The 23,164-nt window shown below is 36.8% G+C and overlaps 1 protein-coding gene across 6 annotated transcripts in view; it reads left to right on the top strand.

The window, feature by feature from the left end:
• The window catches only part of CUL3 (cullin 3), a 118,528-nt gene that overhangs the window by 57,307 nt on the left and 38,057 nt on the right, over nt 1-23,164 (top strand). For 5 of the 6 annotated variants that reach the window (XM_064587153.1, XM_064587154.1, XM_045867860.3 and 2 more), the window contains 10 exons: nt 4,581-4,741; nt 5,752-5,866; nt 7,997-8,225; nt 11,146-11,291; nt 12,053-12,229; nt 13,815-13,985; nt 14,571-14,678; nt 19,406-19,530; nt 19,977-20,073; nt 21,715-21,849. In XM_064587153.1, the coding sequence (XP_064443223.1) occupies nt 4,581-4,741; nt 5,752-5,866; nt 7,997-8,225; nt 11,146-11,291; nt 12,053-12,229; nt 13,815-13,985; nt 14,571-14,678; nt 19,406-19,530; nt 19,977-20,073; nt 21,715-21,849 (1,464 nt within the window). The remainder of the gene's footprint in view (nt 1-4,580; nt 4,742-5,751; nt 5,867-7,996; nt 8,226-11,145; nt 11,292-12,052; nt 12,230-13,814; nt 13,986-14,570; nt 14,679-19,405; nt 19,531-19,976; nt 20,074-21,714; nt 21,850-23,164) is intronic. The other variant, XM_045867861.3, reaches the window with a different exon arrangement.

The raw sequence follows: 23,164 nt of genomic DNA, 5'->3' as shown, positions 1-23,164 counted from the left end.
GGTTCTTCATATATGTTAATTTTTGATCAGAGAGTTAAGCTTCATAGGAAATCACTTACTAGAGTTTTAGAGATTATCTTTACCATCCCTTTGGGTTGCCCAGGACCAGAGAGGATAAATGACTTACTCAAAGTCACACAGCCAAATTAATGGTACAGCCAGAGCTCATTGGAAGAATTCCTAACTCCGCATCTAGTATTTTTGCATTCAAAAATCTGCTGTAACTGATACGTCCATTTTAGAAAATAGTTTAGCAATTTCCATATGATCCAATATCCACTTCTAGAAGTCTGTCCCAAGAAAAATGAAAGCATATATCCACCAAAGGATTATACCCAAGCGTTCATAGCAACATTGCTCATAGCAGATAAAAACTGGACACAGCCCAAATATCCCATCAGCTGATGAACTAAATGTGGCCTATCCATACAATGGAGTATTATTTGGCACTACAAAGGAATGAAACACTGATAAATGTTAACACCATTAATGAACCTCAGCAACTTTATGCTTGGTGAAAAATCAGACACGGAAGATTAGATAGGATTCAATTACATTAAATGACCAGAAAAGGAAATTTGTAGAAAGAGAAAGCAGGGGTGCTGGAAGTGGGATTGACTACAAATGGGCTCAAGGGATTTTTGGGGGTGATGGAAATAGTTCTAGAACTGAATTGTGGCCATGGTTAGACAACTGTAGAAATGTACTCTAAATTACTGAACTGTACTCTTAAAATGAGTGAATTTTATGGCATATAAATTATACTGCAGTAAAGCCAAAAAAGGGGGAACGTTAAAAAAATTTCACTCTAAAAAAAAAAATTTTTCACTCTAAAATTCATAATTTGCTCTGAAGATTACATTTTATGTGCCTTTGTTCTGTAATTCTTATAGGTAGTGCCCTTTTGCCAAAAACAATAAAATCTGGCCTAATTCTTTTGACATCTTTCTTAATTAAGAACATTTGGTTTCTGGGCGCCTGGGTGGCTCAGTTGGTTAAGCAACTGCCTTCAGCTCAGGTCATGATCCCAGGGTCCTGGGATCGAGTCCCACATCGGGCTCCCTGCTCTGCGGGGAGCCTGCTTCTCCCTCTCCCACTCCCCCTGCTTGTGTTCCCTCTCTCGCTGTGTCTCTCTCTGTCAAATAAATAAATAAAATCTTTAAAAAAAAAAAAAAACATTTGGTTTCTTAAGAAAGAGGTTAAACTAGCTAATATCATATATGATAGGTATCTGACCCCCACACACCCTACAAGTCCCATAGGCATGTAGTAGAGTTGGAACTTGCAGTGCTTGCCAGAATTACCAATATTTTCTATGCTGTGAGACAGCCTGATGCAGAATTCTCTCACTGCTGTTTCACTGCTTTCAGTATCTCTTCTGTATTTTGCTCTTACCAGTTGCACTTTGTGTTTACTGAGTCACTTGTATTTATTTTCAAGCGTGTTTATGCCAGTTGTACTTGTTACTAATACATAATTAATATCCTGTAAATCGATAAAATGGTGTTAAAAACGATAGAATTTGTTCTCTGGTAAACAAGATTGAATGTTTTAGAAAGACTTGACAGAGGCAACTCACTAAATATTGGTTCAAATTAGGTGTTGGTAATTAAAAGAATGGAGCAGGGATTGTAAAAATCTAGAAGGACTTTTTTACATTCAGATTGCTTCACAAATGTCTCTAGTTTTCATGCTCCATCTTAATGAAACAAAGTAGAAAAGTTACTTTATTAGGTGGGAATGTATGTAAGAAAGAAAACACTGAACTCCGGTCACAGGATTCATGTTCAAAGATAAAAGTCTTGATATCTCAGTGATGTTCTAAATTAAAATTTTTAAGATGCAAATATGTGTGTGTACATTTGTTTCTCTCTTTTACCACCTATGTTCAATTAAGCAGCCAGTTACTGGTTTTGATCACTTAGGGTGAGAGTGATACTGTATATGGTACTATTCAAAACTGTAAACATCAAATTTATGAATAATTTATGCAACACGGTATTTTTATAATAAAAAAGATTATTGGTGCTTTTTAAATTTTTAGATTTATGCCAGCTTTTATTGAATGCATCTTGTTTCATGCTGAAAAGTAAGGCAGAGGCTCCTTAGTTGGTTGAGCATCTACCTTGGTTTCGGCTCAGGTAGTGATCTCAGGGTCATGAGATCAAGCTCTATTGGGCCCCACGCTCAGCGGGGAGTCTGCTTAAGATTCTCTCTCTCTCCTCTGCATCTTCTGTCTGTCGTGTCCCCGCCCCCGGTCAGGGGAGACACAGAATTTAGATCTTGGGGTGGACGTGTGAAGCTTAAGAATTTACTGGAGAGAGAAAACACCAAATGGGGGATGACCCCAGTGCTATTGGAGGGGCCAGGGATGGGTCCTGGAATGGGAGGCCGCAACAGCTTCCTCACTGGCTTTGGCAGCCTGTGCTCGGGCCTGGGGCTGAGTCCAAGGCCGTGGAGCTTTCAGAGGCAAGGCCCAGACAAGGAGTGGATCCCGATCACCAAGCTGGGCTGCCGAATCAGTGCCATGGAGATCAAGTCCCTAGACAAAATCTGTCTTCTCCCTGCCCATCACGGAATATGAGATTATTGACTTTTTTCCTGGGGGCATCCCTCAGGGATGAGGTTTTGAAGGTAATGCCTGTGCAAAAGCAGACCTGTGCTGGCCAGCGGACCAGGTTCAAGGCATTTACTGCCATCAGACATTACAGTGGATACGATACGTTGGTCTGGGTATTAAGTGCTACAGGAAGATAGCCACTGCTCTCCAGGGTCCATCACCCTGGCACAAGCTTTCCAGTGTCCCCATGTGGCAAGGCTGCTGGCGGAACAAGATCGACAAGCCCCACGCTGTCCCATGCAAGGTGACCAGCCGCTGTGGCTCTGTGCTGGGGTGCCTCATCCCTGCCCCCGGAGGCACTGGCATTGTCTCAGCCCCTGTGCTCAAGAAGCTACTAATGGTGGCCGGTATTGCCAACTGCTCCCCCTTATCCAGGGGCTGCACTGCCGCCCTGGGCAGCTTCGCTTAGGCCACTTTTGATGCCATTTCCAAGACCTACAGCTGTCTCACCCCTGACCTCTGGAAAGACTGTGTTCACCAAGTCTCCCTATCAGGAACTCACCGATAATCTTGTAAAGACCCACACCAGAGTCTCACACCAGTCTCCGTGCGGAGGACCCAGGCTCCACATGTGGCCACCACATAGTTTTATACAAAGGAAGAAAAGTGAAAGCCTATTAAAAAAAAAAAAAAAAAAGTACCAGAGTGTCATCTGTGAAAATTTTGAACCTACTGAAGTTGATGCACAATTTTAAAAATACGAGCTTGTGCCAAGATGATACAGAATGTAGAAATGTGAGCAGCGAAGATACTAATCAAAGAGCGGCTTTCCTTATAGCCATCAGGAGTGTGCCCTGGAGGAGCTGAATGGAGGAAGGTTGCAGGAGTGACGTCACATGAAGAGAATGCTACTCGTTGAGAATTTAAGTCAGCAGTTGTTGGTCGGTGCCATTTCAGTTGCATCACTGATATGGTTGAGCTTCTGTTTATGTTCACCTGGTGGCTTTGCTGGGTGTTCCTTGTAATGACAGTGTTCCTTATGAAAGTTCCAGGATCACAATATGCAGTGGTTCTTAACTGGTTTGGGATCATAAATGCCTTTAAGAATCTAGTGAAAGCTGTGGGCTCTGTTTCCATAGTACTTATGTACCAGCAAACACACAATAATTTTATAATTTTTGGAAGTTCAGAGACCCATCGAGGCCCAGAGAGATCCTGGTTAAGAACAGAAAGGAATTCTGTTGCTAATCCTTTTGTGAATTAAAAACTTAGTAGTTTTATTCCAGTGTATTTTGGTGTAAATGTGGATTTTCAAATGCACAAAATAGGACTTGTATAGCCAATAATTCTGGAATTTATGTGTTCTATAAAGTGAGACACACCTGTAATCAAGTTGGCAAGAACTTGAAAATAAGATGACTGACTACAAGTAATCTGTTTGAAATGACGGTAACTAGAGGTGTTTTAATTATGTAATACTTAATGCTGCTGTATTATAGGCATTAGAGCCTTCTAATATTTACCAGTAAGCAATCAGATTAAGTTACATGGATCTGTATTTCATTTGGCTCTTAATTTTACTTCAAAGAATATGATCTTTAAGTACAGTATTTAAGAAAGTAAGAATCATTTTCAGGCATGGTATGGCTCTGGAAAGAAAGAAAGATGTGTCTACCTTGCTCTCTACCTTTCTCCTCTGCTTTCTGCTCACCTACTTTTCCCTGGGCATGATGCTTGCTTCCCTTCCCCCCCTCCCCTTTTTTTTCTTCAGGTTAAATGGGTGACCACCTATAGGCAATTGTTTGTAAATTGCACAATTGTAAACTGTAAAGACTAACTTTTATATAATTTGGGAGGTGCTAGAAAATTCCATGGTGCTTAAAATAGTTCGAAGTGTTTTCTCACCTGAAAAATTAGCTGCTTCTAGAATTTTATTTCCTGTATTATTATAGCTCAAAATGATTATTTTTATGTTTGCAGGAGTTGTGCTCATGTTCCTATGATTTTGTTTTCATTGCAGGACCGTGTATATGTACAACAAAATAATGTGGAGAATGTCTACAATTTGGGATTAATTATTTTTCGAGATCAGGTTGTTCGTTATGGGTGTATTAGGGATCATCTACGACAAACGCTATTGGACATGATTGCGAGAGAGCGGAAAGGAGAAGTTGTAGATCGGTATAATCATCTTTTTATATTTCAGTGGTTAATACCTTGAGAACCGATTTACTGTCCTAAATCTTATTACAATAAATAAAAGTTTTATTGTCCAGGACATTATGAAAATCCTCAAAAACCTTTTCACAATTAACAAAGTTACCTAGATTCTAACTTAAAAGCACGCATCTCTTATTAGAAGAGACCCTCCTGAGCTTTTATTTAATATGCTTTTAAAAAATAAATCAGCCATGAGTCTTCCCTTGGTTTTTCATGTATTTTTTATGCTGGCATTTTGTTCCTTTTTGGCTGTGTGGTAACATTTTTTGTTCTCTTTGTCTTTTTCTTTAAAAAGCTCTGGGCAAGCCTTCATTCTTAACACATTTGAAGAAAAGTGTTAAGCATAATGTACGATGACTAAGAACTCCTGTGCCCCTTCTGTGAGGTCACGTTGCCTCCCTCCTTATGTGGCTGCAGTGCCGTTTTTGTGACACTGCAGTTGGCGGCTTGAGGCGTGGAAGACCGCTTTCTCTTTGTGTTTGTACTCTGAGCAGCTGTTAGAGGAAGACTTGTAAAGTTCTTTTTATTTCAGCTTTGGTGCTTGGGCAGGGTTGCCCTGAAGTGATTGGATAAAAAAAAAAAGAAAAATTATAATGCCTCAGAGTAGCTGTGTGTTGTACGCATGTCAAGCAGCATAGCCTCCCTGTCTCCTTACTGCTTTCTGATAAATCATCTTTTTATAGTCTGAGTGTCTAACTACACAGAAATATTTAGACATTTTAAGTGTATTTTCTTTCAAATTTTAAAGCTCAGACAGTCTGAGAACTTGAGATAAATAGGTGTAGTAGAGTCAAGATATACTTTCCGATTAAAATTACTCTAAATCCTTATGTTATAAATGAGTTGCTTATGGAAGCTGGGTCACTTTGATTTAAAAAAAAAAAAGTTCTTAAAGCTGCTTCTGTTGCATTGTTTTTTACATGAATCTTTAATATAACATGCTCATCAAGTGGTTTAACTTCTTTTGACAGAGGCGCAATAAGAAATGCTTGCCAGATGTTAATGATTTTAGGTCTCGAAGGACGATCCGTCTATGAAGAAGATTTTGAGGCTCCTTTTTTGGAAATGTCTGCAGAATTTTTTCAGGTAATCAGTGAAGATAAAAATAAATGCTCTTTTAAGATATTATCAAAGTTTGATTTGAACATTTGGCCTTTTTCTCCTGAGGCCCTTTGGGAAGGAGAGGACAAAAATACCCTTCAGACACCTACTCCCCAGGCTCACATTCCAGGGAAGGAACCCATTGAAAAAAATTGAGTTTGGACTTACACACATGATTTTTTAAATTATATGTTAGAAAACATACAAACTTAGAAATAACCTTAATGTTTTATTATATTTACATGTTACAGATTATTTACCATAAATTCACAGGCAGTGCATCACTAATAAAGTCTCACTATTCAGGCTTTTGGTAAATACTAAGTTACTAGTGAAATAAGTATAGAAATATGCGTGATCTCATGGTGCATATATATCTATACACATATATATATATTTTTTAAAGACTATCGATGAGGGGCGCCTGGGTGGCTCAGTTGGTTAAGCGACTGCCTTCAGCTCAGGTCATGATCCTGGAGTCCCGGGATCGAGTCCCGCATCGGGCTCCCTGCTCAGCGGGGAGTCTGCTTCTCCCTCTGACCCTCCTCCCTCTCATGCTCTCTGTCTCTCATTCTCTCTCTCGCAAATAAATAAAATCTTTAAAAAAAAAAAAAATAAAAATAAAAAAAAAAAAAAAAAAAAAAAGACTATCGATGAGGAAGTTAGAGATCAATAAGTATAATTGATACAATTTTGCAGCAGTATAACAACCCAGAACCAACTAAATTGCTGAAAGTGAAGTTAAACTAGTACTTTGTAATGGAATTACAAAATAAGACAGTTTAATAAGATCATAATAACCAGGCATCCTCCTGAAAACCTCAATTATAGTAGGAGCTTTGTAGTATTAAAACAGACTTGGCTGAGTACTAAAAGTTTTTACTCCAGTAATAAGCTTTTTAAAAAAATGAATACAAAGTTATAATAATTCTTAGTAGTTCCGTAGGTCATTCATAAGAGCCACTGGATGTATATAAAGATGGAACTCGGGTTTTGGTGTCATTTACACATTAAGAAACAAAGAATGGACTTGCTGCCCCCCCCCCTTTTTTTAATTAGTTTGTAGCCCATCAGGAAGACCTTTGTGGCCTGCACTGGTGAGCCTGGACCATGCTTTATGAACTATTAATTTTATAATATAGGAGGCAGGCTATATTTTCCAATAATGCAGCAACTAATGCTAGATATATTTGACAGTATTATTGACCTTTACATTTGTTTTAATTTCCTTCATTACATTGTAGACATACCAATAGAAGATTAATTGTCAAGATTCCAAAATGTGCTGCAGTGATACGTGTATGCACGTGCATATATACATAATACATACTGTTTTTAACAGTGAGTGGAGACATGGTCTCACCAAGAGTTTTGTTTGGTGTGTTAATGTCTGTTCTTAGAAACTTTATTATTTTCAAGGATTAAAAGTACTTTTTGTTAAGAAAGTGGGAAGTGTTATTAAATTTTATACATAGTTTGTATCAACATGTCTTCTGTTTTGTAAATCTTTTATGTATTCATTAATCCTGCTATCAAATAGGTTAAAATCATTTGGATTAACATTTATAATTTAGTGGAACTTCTGTAAGGCTAGTGATAGTGGACAAGATTAAGAGTTATTTAAAAACTCTTTCTCAAACTTCAGTGTGTGCACACACATACTCCTTTGAGATTGGGATTGGGGTGGCAGTTGGACTTTAGTAACTAGCAGTATGTCAGCAAAACTGTGATAAACAAGTTGAACGTTTCTAGGCATAATTATACATTAAAACAAATCAAAAAAGAATTTTCCACTCTGACTTGGGGTCAGATACGTCATTCTATACTTTTGACCCTTACAGGCATGCGCTTACTTTTTCTGCTATTTGAAGTACATTGTCAAAGTTTGAAAAACACTGCTTAAGGATAATGTATTGATTTCTCTTACGTGATCAATGCTTTAAAGGATGTAATTCAGACTATGTAGATCTGTATGATAGGAAGCTAAAAATGTTAATAGTGCTTATGATAATTTAGTTTGGCTTATGATAAACGTTACAGAAACACAAAGTTAAAAGGAGAAACATATTTTCCTTCTGTGTTTAAAAAAAAAAAAATCATGTTTTTTATTTGCAGATGGAAAGCCAGAAATTTTTAGCCGAAAACAGTGCTTCAGTATATATAAAGAAAGTAGAAGCTAGAATTAATGAAGAAATAGAACGGGTGATGCACTGCCTTGACAAATCAACTGAAGAGCCAATAGTAAAGGTGGTCGAGAGGGAGCTCATTTCCAAACACATGAAAACCATAGTAGAAATGGAAAATTCTGGGCTAGTACATATGTTGAAAAATGGAAAGACAGAAGGTAAGTGTCAGCAATTGAAATATAATTAAATCTTTATAATTCTGCCAGGTTCTTAGTAATTTTTTTTAATTTTCTTATACTTAAAATAGATTATGAATGTCAGTCTTAAAGTTGTGTATGTCATTAATTTATTAACTTACTACTTTGATAGGATTTAAGAGTAAAGCTTTACACTTTATTAATGAGGGTTTTTGGTGTTGTTTCTTGTTAATTGAATGGCTCTTTTTTCCTTTCTTTCATCTTAGTCTCCTCACTTTTTATGTTTTTCTTAGCTCAGAAGTCCTAATATTGCTGTCCTTTTTGTAGACAAGAGAGTTGGACTGTCCATTGCCACATACTCTCTGTGTGATTTTTTTGTGGTTCTTCTAAAATGTTACATTCCAATCATAAAAATTTCTGTAGGCTTTCCTTTGGGAGTTAGTTGTGATAAGGAGGCTGAAAATGCAAAAATAGTGTCTTTCATGTGACATTTCAGAAAAATTAAGTAGATTGGTTTTGGGAACTCTGAAGTTAACAGACTTCAGAGAAAGGAGAATTGCTTTATAAAAGTAAAAGTACACAGTTTTGAGATAACTGTAGCATTTATTCTTGTTGGCTACTTACCTTTTTTTTTCCTGAAAACAATATTTTGTGATTTCCCTATGAGAAATTATAAATAAAAGAGTAATAGTCATGTTGTCCTTGTTTTTAATTTCTGAAGTTTTACTTTAAAATTATGACTTTAGAAATCACTGATAAGCTATTAAAAAATAAACATGGTACTCTTGCTATTATCCTGCTTCTTAGATGATATCTTAGCAGTATTTTGCTACTTACTTCTTTTTTTTTTTTTTTTAAAGATTTTCATGTATTTATTTGACAGAAAGACAACAAGAGCGAGAGCACAAGCAGGGGGAGTAGGAGAGGGAGAAGCAGGCTTCCTGCCGCCGAGCAGGGAGCCCAGTGTGGGGCTCTATCCCAGGACACTGGGACTATGACCTGAGCCGAAGGCAGACGCTCAACGACTGAGCCACCCAGGCACCCCGCTACTTACTTCTTATAAAACAAACACAAGTTGCCTGTTTAAGTTAAGAGCTTGGCAGGGAATGGAAAACAATTTTTAAGTGAACAGTTTAAAGGAGAGGAGGGATGTAAGAGGAGAGAAAAGTAAGATGGTAGGAAAGGAGGCTGTTTTCTATGCTTCCTCTAGTGTAGTCCTTGCTTTGAGTTTTGAAATGCTTACATTTCTTCCTGAAAGTTGTATGTAAATTTGTAATTTCATTAAACCAGAGAAAGTTACTTTTGTTTTTTAGACCCTTCTTGGGATGCCTGGGTGGCTCAGTCGGTTAAGCATCCGACTCTTGATTTCGGCTAAGGTCATGATCTCAGGGTCCTGGGATCGAGCCCCACATTGGGCTCCGCACTCAGTGTGAAGTCTGCTTGAGATTCTCTCTCTCTGCCCCTCACCCCACTCATGCTCGTGCTCGTTCTCTCTCTCAAAGTAAATAAAATTTTTTAAGAAATTTTTTGTTGTTGTTGTTATAATTTATGCCAAATGTGAGAAACTGTAAGATTTGCTGTATGTAGTTTTTTTTGGACATGTATTATTGCTGAAAACATATTTTTAATACAATTTGATTTTGAAAGTCACTGAAACAAATTTTAGAAGCCCTTTTTGTAAAACTTGCTTCTAAGTATTTTTTAAATATACAACTTTAGGATCTAAATAGCTGTTAAAATGAAGACCGGCGTAGGTAAATTATAGCCTGTCTGCCAAATGTGGCCCACCAACAGTTTGGTTAAGGGGGAAAAAAAATCAAAAGAAGAGTCATATTTCATTGCATATGAAAATTACATAAATTTTTAGATGTCAGTGTCCTTAAATAAACTTTTATGGGAACACAGTCATGCCCATTCATTTCTGTGTTATCTGTGGCTTCTTTCTTGTTACAGTTACAAAGCTGAAGTAGTTGCAACAGAGACCATATGGCCCACAATTTTATAAAATATTTACTCTCTGGCACTTTATAGAAAAAAATTTCCTAGCCCCAAATCTAGAAACTGCTATTCTAACTCCATTTTCAAAAGTTTTCCGATTATAAAGCTTTTGTATATCATTGTACAGTTTTGACACAGTCTCAGTAAGTTCTTACTTCAAAGAAACACCAGACATGGGGGAAAGCAGTATTTTACCTCCACATTTTAATCTAGTGAAAAATGATATAAAAAAATGGACAGAATCCAGAATTATTCTAAGAATAATACAGTGAGATAAACCAATTTTAAAATACAGGTATTGGCCTAGGACATCACTTGAGAAATATTAGGGATTGCTCTGAGGAAAATACTAAGGAATAGAAATATATGCTAAAAGTTTCATATAAACTTTGTCATGGTGTGTAATGAAATAAATTCTGGTATATTTTATTTCATTTATTGTCATGTTGTTTGAACTTTGAGATAGATGTACGCAAAAATATCTAAGATTTTTAATTGGTTTTTATATTTCTTCCCTTATTCTGATGACTGCTATTTACACAGTAAATAAGTTATTCTTTTGATAGACATTGTGTAGTATTACTGGGCTCTGGATTAGAATTGTGTAGGAACTCAAAGCTGCAGTTTTCTTTTTTTGTGTGGCTTTTTTGTTATGCTGTATGGGCATCTTCCATGTAAACTAAAACGTACTGAGACATTTTATTGATGCTCTCAAAGCATCTTATCTGAAAGCTTTCATAAGTTGCAATAATAACCGTTAACTAGCCTAATTTTTTTCCTTTTCTCTATTTCACTGGGTGTTTTTTCCTAATTTTTCACATGATCAGCAAGTGGTAGTGATGGAAAAATAAGCTTCTTTAAGTTCACATACCAGAATAAACAGATTCACATTTTTTTCCTTAATCCTTAATGTAGTCGATTTGTATGTTCTTTCTGATTGCAGACCTTGCTTGCATGTACAAGTTATTTAGTCGTGTGCCAAATGGCTTGAAAACAATGTGTGAGTGTATGAGTTCCTATTTGAGGGAGCAAGGTAAAGCCCTTGTTTCTGAGGAAGGAGAAGGAAAGAATCCTGTTGACTATATCCAGGTAAGCGAATACAGAAGATTCTCTTTAAGTTTGTGATAAAATAATTTTGACACATACTAATAAAAAGTTCACTTTTACTGAGCTGTATGTATTTTGTATTTTTTACTTTAATTTTCCCAACCGAAAAATAATACGTGTAATTATCCTAAATATTTTAGAATTTTGTGAAGTATGTATCTTTGTATCGGGGAACCAAACTCAGCCGCTGCTTTTCATTTGTTAACTTGTTTGATGAAGACCTTATTTAAATGATTTAAAGAGTGAAAATAACTACTTTTTTGTATGCTTTAGTGTTCATATACTTTGGGGCATTAGAAAAAAATAACTGTTTTCAGTTAAATACCTTTTGTTCAAAAATGTGCTTTAAAGCAATACTATGAATAAATTATGCTCCAAGTTTTTCATGTTTCAGTATACATAATCGCTTTTTTGGTGCATCTTTAATTAAAGCTCATTTTCTTGGGCTTTACCCATTCAGTCAAGACAGAGAAGGCTGTGGAGAAATAGCACAGAGGTTCTTTAGGTCATCTTCAATAGAGTAATATACAAATGGAAAATAGACTACTTTCCTCATTGCTGGCATGTTTAATATGGGCTTAGATGCAGTCCTGAAAATAATAATACAGAACCTGTAAGTTTTAACACCGAATGCACCCATTTATTACCAGCAAAGTTAAGATAAACATACCTGATTGTAAGTGTATTGTTTATAGAAAAAATTATTATAATGTATCCTGAATTTCTTTGTTTCTATTTGGAAGGGCTTATTGGATCTGAAGAGTAGGTTTGATCGCTTCCTCCAGGAATCGTTCAATAATGACCGGCTCTTTAAACAAACTATTGCGGGTGACTTTGAGTATTTTCTCAACCTCAACTCCAGGTCCCCTGAATACCTCTCATTATTTATTGATGATAAGCTGAAGAAAGGAGTCAAAGGGGTAAGTATTAAAGCATTTGGAAACACATTATGTTTTATTTGTAGATTTAAAATTATATATAAAATTAGGAAATATAAAAATAGGAAATTTTGTAGATACGAAATTACATCTGTTCCTTTGCTGTGCTTTAAATGTGTGCTGTGTTGTTTGAAAAGGATTGTTTAAGGTATCTGAAATGGTACTTTGACATTTCACTTAATGTATAATTTACATTAGAACCAAACAACTACACAGCCACAATTGTTCAACAGTCTTTATGGATTTGATATGCTATAGAGATAATAGGGAACTAGAAGACAAATTCCATAGCATGGAATGTTGCTTGCTGTCATCTGGTTCTGGGAGTTACATATCAAACAGTAATACTTGGATGCCAAGAATGTGAAGGAGTAGATTAGAATTGCTAACAGAAAGTAGTTTGAAAGCCTTTATTATATATCTGGGATCTTGGAGTTTACTACAGCGTAGAAAATCAGATTATATTGTGATCACATATACATTGGTCTTTTTAACTTCATCTTAGAATTTGTGAAAGAAAAGGGAAAAGCAGCAAATGGCCACAGATTTTCCAGCCAGCTATAACAACGAAGAAACAAGAGGAAGATCACAATAGGAAAGACAACATCCATTTGGTCTTCATATTTTTAAATATATGCTAAATAAAATCTGCTACAATATCATCCTGCCTTTATTTAAAAGATAAGGACAGGGGCCTTTTTAGTCTTTGAATTATATAACCAATTATTACTCTTCTGTTTGCACAACGTAGATTTTGAATGAGCTGATAGAAAATATCTGTCTTTTGCCTATGTAAGTTTCTGCCTAAATGCTATGGAAAAGCATTGTAAGATTCTTTTTTGTGATTAAAATTTCATTTCAGGGGCACTGGGGTGGCTCAGTCGGTTAAGCCTCTGCCTTCGGCTCAGGTCATGATTCCAGGGTCCTGGGATCGAGCCCCACATCGGGCTACCTGCTCAGCAGAAGAGTCTGCTTCTCCCTCTGCCCCTCACACCCTTCCAGCTCGTGCTCTCTCACTTGCTCGGTGGTCTCAAATAAATAAAATCTTAAAAAAAAAAATTTTTTTTTCATTTCATTTGTTCTCAGTCATCCTTTAATCCAGCCATTATCCCCTCATTTGCTCCATTCAGTGGTAGCCCTCTAGGGAAGGGAATTCCAGTCCCTGATCCATGCTGCACTAGATGAGGATGTAAAAGAGTGGTGCTACTCTGAAGTAGGAGGCACATTCTCAAACTGGGTCCACCCTGACAACATCTCTCAACCAGACTATTTATGTTTGTTGTCCCAAGTCTTGTTTTTGTTTTAGAGGGGAGGAGGGGGGGGAGGGGAGGGGCAGGAGGAGAGTGAGAATCCCAAGCAGGCTCAAAGCCCAGCACAGAGCCCAATGCAGGGTTCGATCTCACCACTCTGAGATCATGACCTGAGCTGAAATCAAGAGTCAAATGATCAACCCACTGAGCCATCCAGGCACCCCAGTCTTGTTTGTAAACTGCAGATGAACTGTGGTGATATTTTTGTAGAACTAAAGTTTTATAATTATTAAATTGTCTTTTCATTGATTTTGCAGCTAACAGAACAAGAAGTAGAAACAATATTGGATAAGGCAATGGTCCTTTTTAGGTTTATGCAAGAAAAAGATGTATTTGAACGTTATTATAAACAACACTTGGCAAGAAGACTTCTCACAAATAAAAGTGTTTCTGATGACTCTGAAAAAAATATGATATCTAAGTTAAAGGTAAGGTGTATATAAGCTGGAATGATGCACCCCTACTAATGTTTATCACATGATTGAACACCACAACATGTGATTAGAAAATATTTAATTGATTTAAAATGCTTATTTCTATAAGTTAATAAAGCTGGATTTTTTGAGCAGGTTACACTTAGATTTGTTTATGTTCTGGGACATTCAGAGTTTGGAATTTCTCTTGGTGTGGCAGGATACATTCATGGAGATCTGGGGGAGGAATAGTGCAAGGGAAGTAGGAAAGGGAGTGTCACCGTTTAGTTTCGTTTCACAAAGTGTGGGCCATGGACTTCTGTACTGGTATCACCTGAGCTGCCTATTCAACACGTAGTGTTGGTCCATACGTTTAGTGAGGTGTATTGGGATCTCCAAGAGAGTCTGTGAACCTGCGTTTTAAAATAAAATCCATGGGTTACTCTTAAACACACTGAAGTTTGGTAGCCGCAGGCATAGAGCAGCTACTGGAAAGATACAGAAAGGATGTCAGTTACGTGGGAGAGTTTCTTTTCTTTGTATATTTGCTCATAGAAAAATCCATTGTTTATTTGTGTATATTTGCGGTTTCTTCCACAGACTGAATGTGGATGTCAGTTCACATCAAAACTGGAAGGAATGTTTAGGGATATGAGCATCTCAAACACGACTATGGATGAATTCAGGCAGCATCTACAGGCAACTGGGGTAAGATTCTCCATTAATTGCTCCTTGTGTGTATGTGTCTGTGTGAAGTCTTTAATAATGAGCACTTTCATCCATGTTAAACTGAACTGGTGTCATTTCTTTAAGTGGTATTAGTGGCAGCATTTGTATTGTCTGTGTGTACTTTAAAAATTATTCTCCCCCATATTAGCCCTTTTTTTAACTATTAATGTTAAAATATTTTTTCCTTATTCTCCCAAAACTTAGTTTATCCTCTCCACTTGAGGGAATGTGCTAAAAATTTAATAGATAGAGTGATTCCACTGTTGTAACCATTATAGATTGTGGAAAGAAGACAGGGCTTGGGCAAGCTTGCTGAGTTTAGTACTCTTCTCTCACTTTACCCCCCAGGATTGTGTGATCTTAAGAATCATTACCTGACCTTCCTCTATATACTTCAGTATTCTCATCTGTAAGATCAGCATAAAGGGGTCTGACTTTTTTACATCATATTTATAACGTGTTATAAATATGGTTTTGTATTGTGACTCCCAGAAGGAAGTAAAGCAGCAGCTTACATGGCTTTGGAGTCTGATGGGTTTTTGTGAGGATTTAATGAAGTTCAGAATTTTGTTTCTTTTTCTTTTTTTTTTTTTACGTTTTTCAACTTCATCTTAAGTTGAGAGAACTCCACAGGTTTTCTTTAAAAGTTTTCTTTCTCAAGTGACCATATACAGCTGAATAATTAAGACCTGTAACAGCTACTTAAAAAATTTGGAGGTTATGCCTCTGATTTTCTTCTCTCTCTCTCTCCCTTTTTTTTTTTTTTTTTTTTTGAGAGAAAATGCAGGGCAGGGGGAGTTGGTTGGGAAGGGCTGAGGGAAGGAGAGAATCTTAAGCAGGTTCCATGCATGGAGCCTGACAGGGGGCTGGATCTCAACCCTGAGATCATGACCTGAATTGAAACAAGAGTCGGATGCTTAACCACCTGAGCCACCCAGGGCGCCCCCGTTCCTTTGATATTTAGATACAAAACCATCACTTACACTGCTCCCAGTCTCATCACAGACAGATTATGTGAAAATACCTAATTCTATAGAAATGGACATTTATATTATATATATATATTAAGGCATTCTGACTCAGAGGGACTTCTGGTCTCTCTGCATGGTAAATAGTTATATGATTTGCCTCATAAAGTTTATTGTGGAGAAGGGCTGAGAGCAGGAAAGATACAAGTCTGTGACAAATAGAAATTTTGTTGGGCATGAACTGAATAATGTGGTTATCCTAGATACTTTTTTTCTTTTTTAGATTGTTTATAGAGATTAGTGCTTGATTCTGATACATTAATATAATTATATTTTCATGCAATAGAATTATTTTTCCTGTTTATTTTTTTCTTCCACTAATTCTATACATATTGAGTGCTATAGGGATATAATCTGGTCTGAGTAAATATTTTTTGAAATAAACCATCTGTAAGAGAAATGTTCCTGGGTGGGTTCAACACTTTCACTATATAAGTGTCTAATTAATTGTCTGTGATCGGTGAAGGTCTTTTGATAAGAAAATTACAATCTTTACTCTTGACCACTTTGTTGCCGCAGTTCATTTTAAAAAAGGGGAGGGGGCTAGTTGTTCAGCATGATGATTTTATCAGATTGTTATTTTGGTTATAAAGTTTGTGTATTTTTCACTTAATAATTCAAATATCTCTCGCACTCTGTGGTAGAATATTTGTTTAATAATTTGTTAGCTGGGGACGCCTGGGTGGCTCAGTCGTTAAGTGTCTGCCTTTGGCGTAGGTCATGATCCCAGGGTCCTGGGATCGAGTCCCACATCGGGCTCCCTGCTCCGCGGGGAGCCTGCTTCTCCCTCTGCCGCTTCTTCCCTTTGCTCGTGCTCTCTCTTCCTCTCTCTCTCTCTGACAAAATCTTTAAAAAATAATAACAATAATTTGAACTGCAGTGAGAGTACTTACCAAGATGCTCAGAGTTACATATCTGCTAATCTGGTTGCGGTTTCCACTTACTGTAAGGCCATTATTTGCCTGCAGTTACTGGCTTTTTTTAATTGTTTATGCTAAGGATCTTAAGCTTTAAGTCTTCCTAAGCCTTAATCTACATTAGAAAGATTTGATGAAAAGTGGCAGAATTATCAGAACAAATAGTGAGCTTTCTGAAATCTTTGAGCTCTTTTAAAATATCACCAATCCTCAAGCAGACCTTTCTCTAACTTCAAGTGCTCTTGGCCTATTGAAATCTATCAAGAGAGTGGCTGTTCCATTTACTTTTAGAAGTAATATATTGGGGTGCCTGGGTGGCTCAGCCATTAAGCGTCTGCCTTTGGCTCAGGTCCTGGTCCCAGGGTCCGGGGATCGAGTCCCGCATCGGGCTCCCTGCTCAGCGGGAAGCCTGCTTCTTCCTCTCCCATTCCCCCTGCTTGTGTTACCTCTCTCACTGTGTCTCTCTCTGTCAAATAAATAAATAAAATCTTTAAAAAAAAAAAAAAAAGAAGTAATATAACAAGTGCTCTCTTAAAATTCAAATAATACTTGTGGTATATTTTATTTAGATAAATCTTAATTATTATGCTTAAGGAAATTTTAAGTGTTTGCCCGTTTTTTTCCTGTGTTTTTATTTTAAAAACTGGGACGGGGCAGGGAAACCAGGCTTGCTATTATATTTCTGTTTATTTATATCGGCAAGTCATATCCTATTCCAGCAGACTTTTCTGGTATCTCAGTCTCTGTATACTTGTCCCTGTCATGTACTATCTTTGAATATAAGTTGAATGTCTTCAAAATATTACTAAAAAAGCTATAGGAAGAGGAGTTAGAAACCAGTAAAGCAATAGTTCTTTGAGTTTCTTTGTTTTTTGTTTTGTTTTTTTCCATTTAACAAATATCTAGCAAAGAAAAGTGCTTTCCATGCCAAGCATTGTTTGGGCACTGGATGATAGAGAGCAGAGAATGGAAGAGACTTAATTCCCTTCCATGATGGAACTTCCATTCTAATCTGGGAGACAGATGACAAACAAGATAAGCAAGCATATAGCGCCTTAGTTGGTGATAGGTGATATGGAGGAAATCTATAGTGGCAAAGTGGTCAGGGAAGGCTTCCTTTAAAAACTGACGTTTTGAGGAAAGATTTGAAGATTAGGGAGCAAGCCATGTGAGTACATGGGAGAAAGGAGAAAAGACTTTATTGTCTTGGGTGGATTAAACCAAGTTGTGACACCATTACTGCCACTTGAAAATGTGCCACTCCCACTGCCAACCTCTGCTCGTCGTTTAAGAGTCCCTCCTGTGGCCCTCTCTCCTCTAAGGCATCTTAAGATTACTAATTCAACCTCTGTTTTGTTGTGTTTTTTAGGATTTTTTTCTTTTTTTCTTTTCTTTTCCTTTCCCCTTTCCTTTTTCCTTTCCTTTTTCCTTTCCTTTCCTTTTTCCTTCCCTTCCCTTCCCTTCCCTTCCCTTTTTCCTTCCCTCCCCTCCCCTCCCCTCCCTGTCCCTTCCCTTTCTTACAGAGAGAGAGAGAGAGCATGAGCCAGGTGAAGGGCAGAGAGAGAAGCAGACTCCCCTCTGAGCAGGGAGCCCGACGTGGGGCTTGATCCTTGGACTCTGGGATCATGACCTGAGCCAAAGGCAGCCATTTAACCTTGACTGAGCCACCCAGGCTCCCCCCCGCCCCCCCAGTTCAACGTCTTTAAAATTGAGTAGTCATTTAGTAGATACTTGTGAAGAATCTGAGTGTGGCGTATTCTTGATATTTATGAAGTTTAGCCCTCCCTTTTAAAAAATCTGTATCACGAATCATCCAGGTTAGATAAATAGGGAAAAATGGTTAGAACAAGCTGTGAATATCAATAATAAAGATAATATTTCACCATGAGGAATTCCTATTAATGTGCTTTCTAGTTTTCTTAAAAATTTATGTATAGGGGCGCCTGCGTGACGCAGATGGTTAAGTGTCTGCCTTTAGCTCAGGTCATGATCCCAGGGTCCTGGGATCAAGCCCCATATCGGGCTCCTGGCTCAGCAGGGAGCCTGCTTCTGCCTCTCCCCCTGCTCACACACTCTCTCTCTCTCTCTCTCTGTATCTGCGTCTCCAATAAATAAAATCTTAAAAAAAAAAAAAAAAATTATGTCTAAAGAAGAAAATAACCATGACAGTAATGCTAGCATCTGTTTTGTAGAGGTGTTTATCCATTATCCAGCATCTTTAGAGCGCACTGTGTAGAAGTGGATCTACAGTGTCCTTTGCAGAGGTTGTAAAAATAAGAACTACATGTGAAAACATGAAAGTTTTGATCAATGTAGTTGAAATGTGAACAGGATAGTAGAAATAGGTTGTTAAGATGGTAAAAATATTTAAAAGCTGAGATGAAAGATTAATATCCATAAGATGAAAGATTTAGAATTCTCTCTAAAATGATACTGATAGGGCCTATTGACATTTTATATAAAAAACCATAAGGGCCAAAACTTCACTCCTCTCAGTGACACCAGTAAGACTTTGTTCGTGTACTAAGAACTCTGCTTTGGTCATTATTTTAAAATCAGCATCTTAAGCAATAATTATAGATATTTGCCAGGATAGTTAAAATTTGGAAAACACTGATCTAATCTTTAAGAAGGTAAGTTTTATTTGCTAGATATTGGACATGGAGCTAACTACTTGGCTAACTCTAACCCAGTGTCTATATGGAATGGAAAACAAATCCTAGTTAATTTGAGGGGAACATCTTTTTTATCTTCTACACAGGTATCTTTAGGTGGTGTTGATCTCACAGTCCGGGTGCTCACGACAGGTTATTGGCCCACTCAGTCAGCCACACCAAAGTGCAACATCCCACCAGCACCAAGACATGCTTTTGAGATATTCAGAAGGTAAACATAGATCAAACTTTGTGTTTGTAAGTACAAATAATTGTCCAAAGTTGAAATAAACTTGAGCAATAGTGTCCCTGATTGAGGATGAATTTACTCAATTTTTTCCTCATGTTCAAAAGGAAAAATTGTTCTTTATGCTTTTTAATATGTAAAAATGAGTTGCATTAAACTCTTTGGAGAGGCTTGTTTTCCATGATTAGGAGTGTAGTTTGCATTGTTGGTGTCTGCCTCTGGCTTAGAGCAAATTGATGACTGGGTTACTATGGAGAAAAGTGATCTTATGAATAGTAGCAGCTGAGCGGCAGGCCAAGGGGCAAAGTACACTAATAGAAATTAACATTTCCCTTATACATAGATGCTTGTTAAGGGTTGTTACCCTGTAGTTTATAATTCCAAATGTGTAAATTATATGATTTTCTAAATCCTGGTTTGATCTGCTAAAGGTTTTACTTAGCCAAACACAGCGGTCGACAGCTCACACTCCAGCATCATATGGGTTCTGCAGATCTCAATGCCACATTTTATGGACCAGTTAAAAAGGTAAATATTGATAGTTTGAACACACTTACATTAAGTAATTTAAAGTTAGTTTATAGAATTGATTTCTTGTTTTTGTTGACCCTGGGTAAATTATGTATTTCTCTTATTTTTCCTACTCAATTGAAATACTCAAAAGGGGAAGCTGGCTTTAGCTTCTATTCTCTCAGTTGCTAGCTTCATTGGACAGTATGAAGACTCTATCAGTAGCCTAGCCTTCCTTCAGGAATATATAATAAGACAGTATTGCATAAGATAATAAAATGTAAATTGATTTGAGAGCATACAAAGCTGTGAGTCCCTTTTCAAAATTCTCAGTCTTTTATAATCCTTATTTCCAATAGATCAAAACCAGAAAATTCACAAGATCTGTGAGATATACAAAATATTAATAAAGTGGTTATTATAAAAATTAGCAAGGCACTAGTGAATTGCCTTCGTTTAAAAAATGTAATTTCTTAGGGCACCTGGGTGGCTCAGTTGGTTAAGCGGCTGCCTTCGGCTCAGGTCATGATCCTGGAGTCCCGGGATCGAGTCCCGCATCGGGCTCCCTGCTCGGCAGGGAGTCTGCTTCTCCCTCTGACCCTCCCCCCTCTCATGTGCTCTCTCTCTCTCATTCTCTCTCTCTCAAATAAATAAATAAAATCTTTAAAAAAAAATGTAATTTCTTTTTTATATCAAAAATTGTGAAGTTTAGACTAATCATTTACTTTCATTGCTTGGGTGTAAATCAAATCAAAGTCATTTGCCTTCAAATAGAGAAATAATAAAAAGCTTTTAGAGAAATATTAAGGAAAAATACCCAAGTTGTTATTTAGGCAGCAAATAAAAGTTTTATTTTATATTTTAATAATAGTGCTACTGGTTTCATATGTCACTGTTGTAACACTTTTTTTTTTAATATTGTCAATGTCTACACATTCTGATTTTTATATTTAATTGAAATGGGAAGTATCCTTTACAATTCATTTACTTGAATAATGTTTGACATTATTATATATTTGAGTGTAAGTGGGAAAGGTAAGGATATTAAAAACTCGGCTTTTAATTCTTGCTTTTGTTTTAGAGGAGTGGATTTTTTCCTAAATAATCATGTTTTCTTTTGAAGTTTTATTAAACAGATCAGTGGGTTTTAAAAACAGTTCATATGAAGACTTAAATTTCTATTTTGTACTTAAATCATAGAGCAGGAACAGGCCCAAGGATGGCAGAGATTTTTCCCTCCATCCTGTGCTGTTACTTGATCTCCTCCTGTGATCAGACCACACAGAAGGAAACCCCTGCTACTTTTGGGAGCTTGTAAAATGACAGTGTTGTCTTTTAAGTCCATTATCCCATTGTGTACTGTTAAAATAATTTTAGCTATAACTATAAGGAATTGTTGATTCAATATTTGCTCAATTACATTAAAATGTTCGTAATGGGGAAAAAAGGACAGTCCTTCAATAATGACTTAGTGTGCCTGTGTGTATGTGTGTACACATACCCATTTTTTAAGTGACATTGCCTTTTTATGTAGGAATAAGTTACGTAGTTTTGCTAAGGGGAGAGTTGGATATTACAGTGCTTGTCTTTGAAAAGCATACAGTTAAAGTTATCAGGAGATAATTTTATCTTGCTTATATTTCTTAAAAAATGAAACAGGAAGATGGATCCGAAGTTGGTGTTGGAGGGGCACAAGTAACTGGCTCTAATACACGGAAGCACATATTGCAGGTCTCCACTTTCCAGATGACCATATTAATGCTCTTTAATAATAGAGAAAAATACACGTTTGAGGTATGGGTTGATTATATAAATTTTAAGCATTTGCATTGTTTCTGATTCTCACCTGTTACTGGAGTCCTTCTTATTTGAGTAACCTTTAAAGTTATTATTTGAGTATTATTATTATTATTGTTATTATTAAGTAACCTTTGAGTACCATTAGAGAAAACAGCATAAAACTGGGCTGTGGAACTGTATGAACACCATACACATATTGGGTCACATTTCATTTAGTTTCTTAAAAATCAACTTTATCGAAGCAAAAGTTTTACATGATAAAACATGTCCCATCTCAGTGCATAATTTGATGAGTTTTAACAGATCTGTGAACCTGTATAAGTGCCATCACAATCAAGGTACAAAATATTACCCCCTCAATTTTTATCCTCCTTTGCAGTCAGTTCCCTCCCCCTGTCCTCAGACTGCTGGTGATTCGCTTTATATCACTGTAGATTAGTTTTGCCTTACTAGAATTCCAGATAGATGGAATCCTGGAATATGAGTTGCTGTTGCCCAGTTTCTCTCACATACCACGTATTTTTGAGATTCACCCATTTGGTGTGTGTATAGTTTCCGTAGTTCATTCCTTTTTATTGCTGAGTGATACTCTAATATATGGATTTACTACGTTTTCTTTACCCATTCACCTGTTGATGGGCTTTTGGGTTGTTCCCAGATTTAGGCTGTTATGAATAGAGATACGTTGAACTTCTTAAGAGACCCAAACTGTGTCCCAAAGTGTTGGTGCTGTTTTACATTCCTGCCAGCAGTGTAGGAGAGTTCCAGTTGCCCCACATCCTCTGCAAAATTTAATAGTCTTTTAATTTTAACTGTTTAACTTGGCGTGTGTAATTTTATCTCATTGTGGATTTAATTCGCCTTTCCTTGACTATGAAGATGCTGAGCATCTTTTCTGTGTTCCTTTGCCACTTATATATCTTGTTTGGTGAAGTGTCTGTTCCTATCCTTATCAGGTTGTTTAAAAGCTTTTTATAAATTTTGGATACAAATCCTTTGTCAGACCTATGTGCTGTGAATATTTTCAGTCTGTCATTTGCCTTTCCATTTTCTTTAAACGACATTTTTTGAAGAGCAGAAGTTTTCAGTATTAAAAAAGTCAAGTTGCCACTTCTTTCCTTTTGTAGCTCATGCTTTTGATATCCTAGCTAAGAAATTATTGGTTACCCTGAGGTCTCAAAGATTTTCTTCTGATTTTATTCTAAGTGGCTTTTTAGCTTTAGCTTTCACATTTAGGTCTGTGATCAGTTTCAGGTTAATTTTTTTATGTGGTTAAGATTAAGGATTAAGAATTTTTTCCCCTCCTTGG

Source organism: Mirounga angustirostris, unplaced genomic scaffold (assembly GCF_029215605.1).
Source record: "Mirounga angustirostris isolate CCGP_5_RB_7025 unplaced genomic scaffold, mMirAng1.0.hap1 SCAF_3, whole genome shotgun sequence".
Classification (NCBI taxonomy): Eukaryota; Metazoa; Chordata; class Mammalia; order Carnivora; family Phocidae; genus Mirounga; species Mirounga angustirostris.
This window is presented reverse-complemented; position numbering and strand designations above follow the sequence as displayed.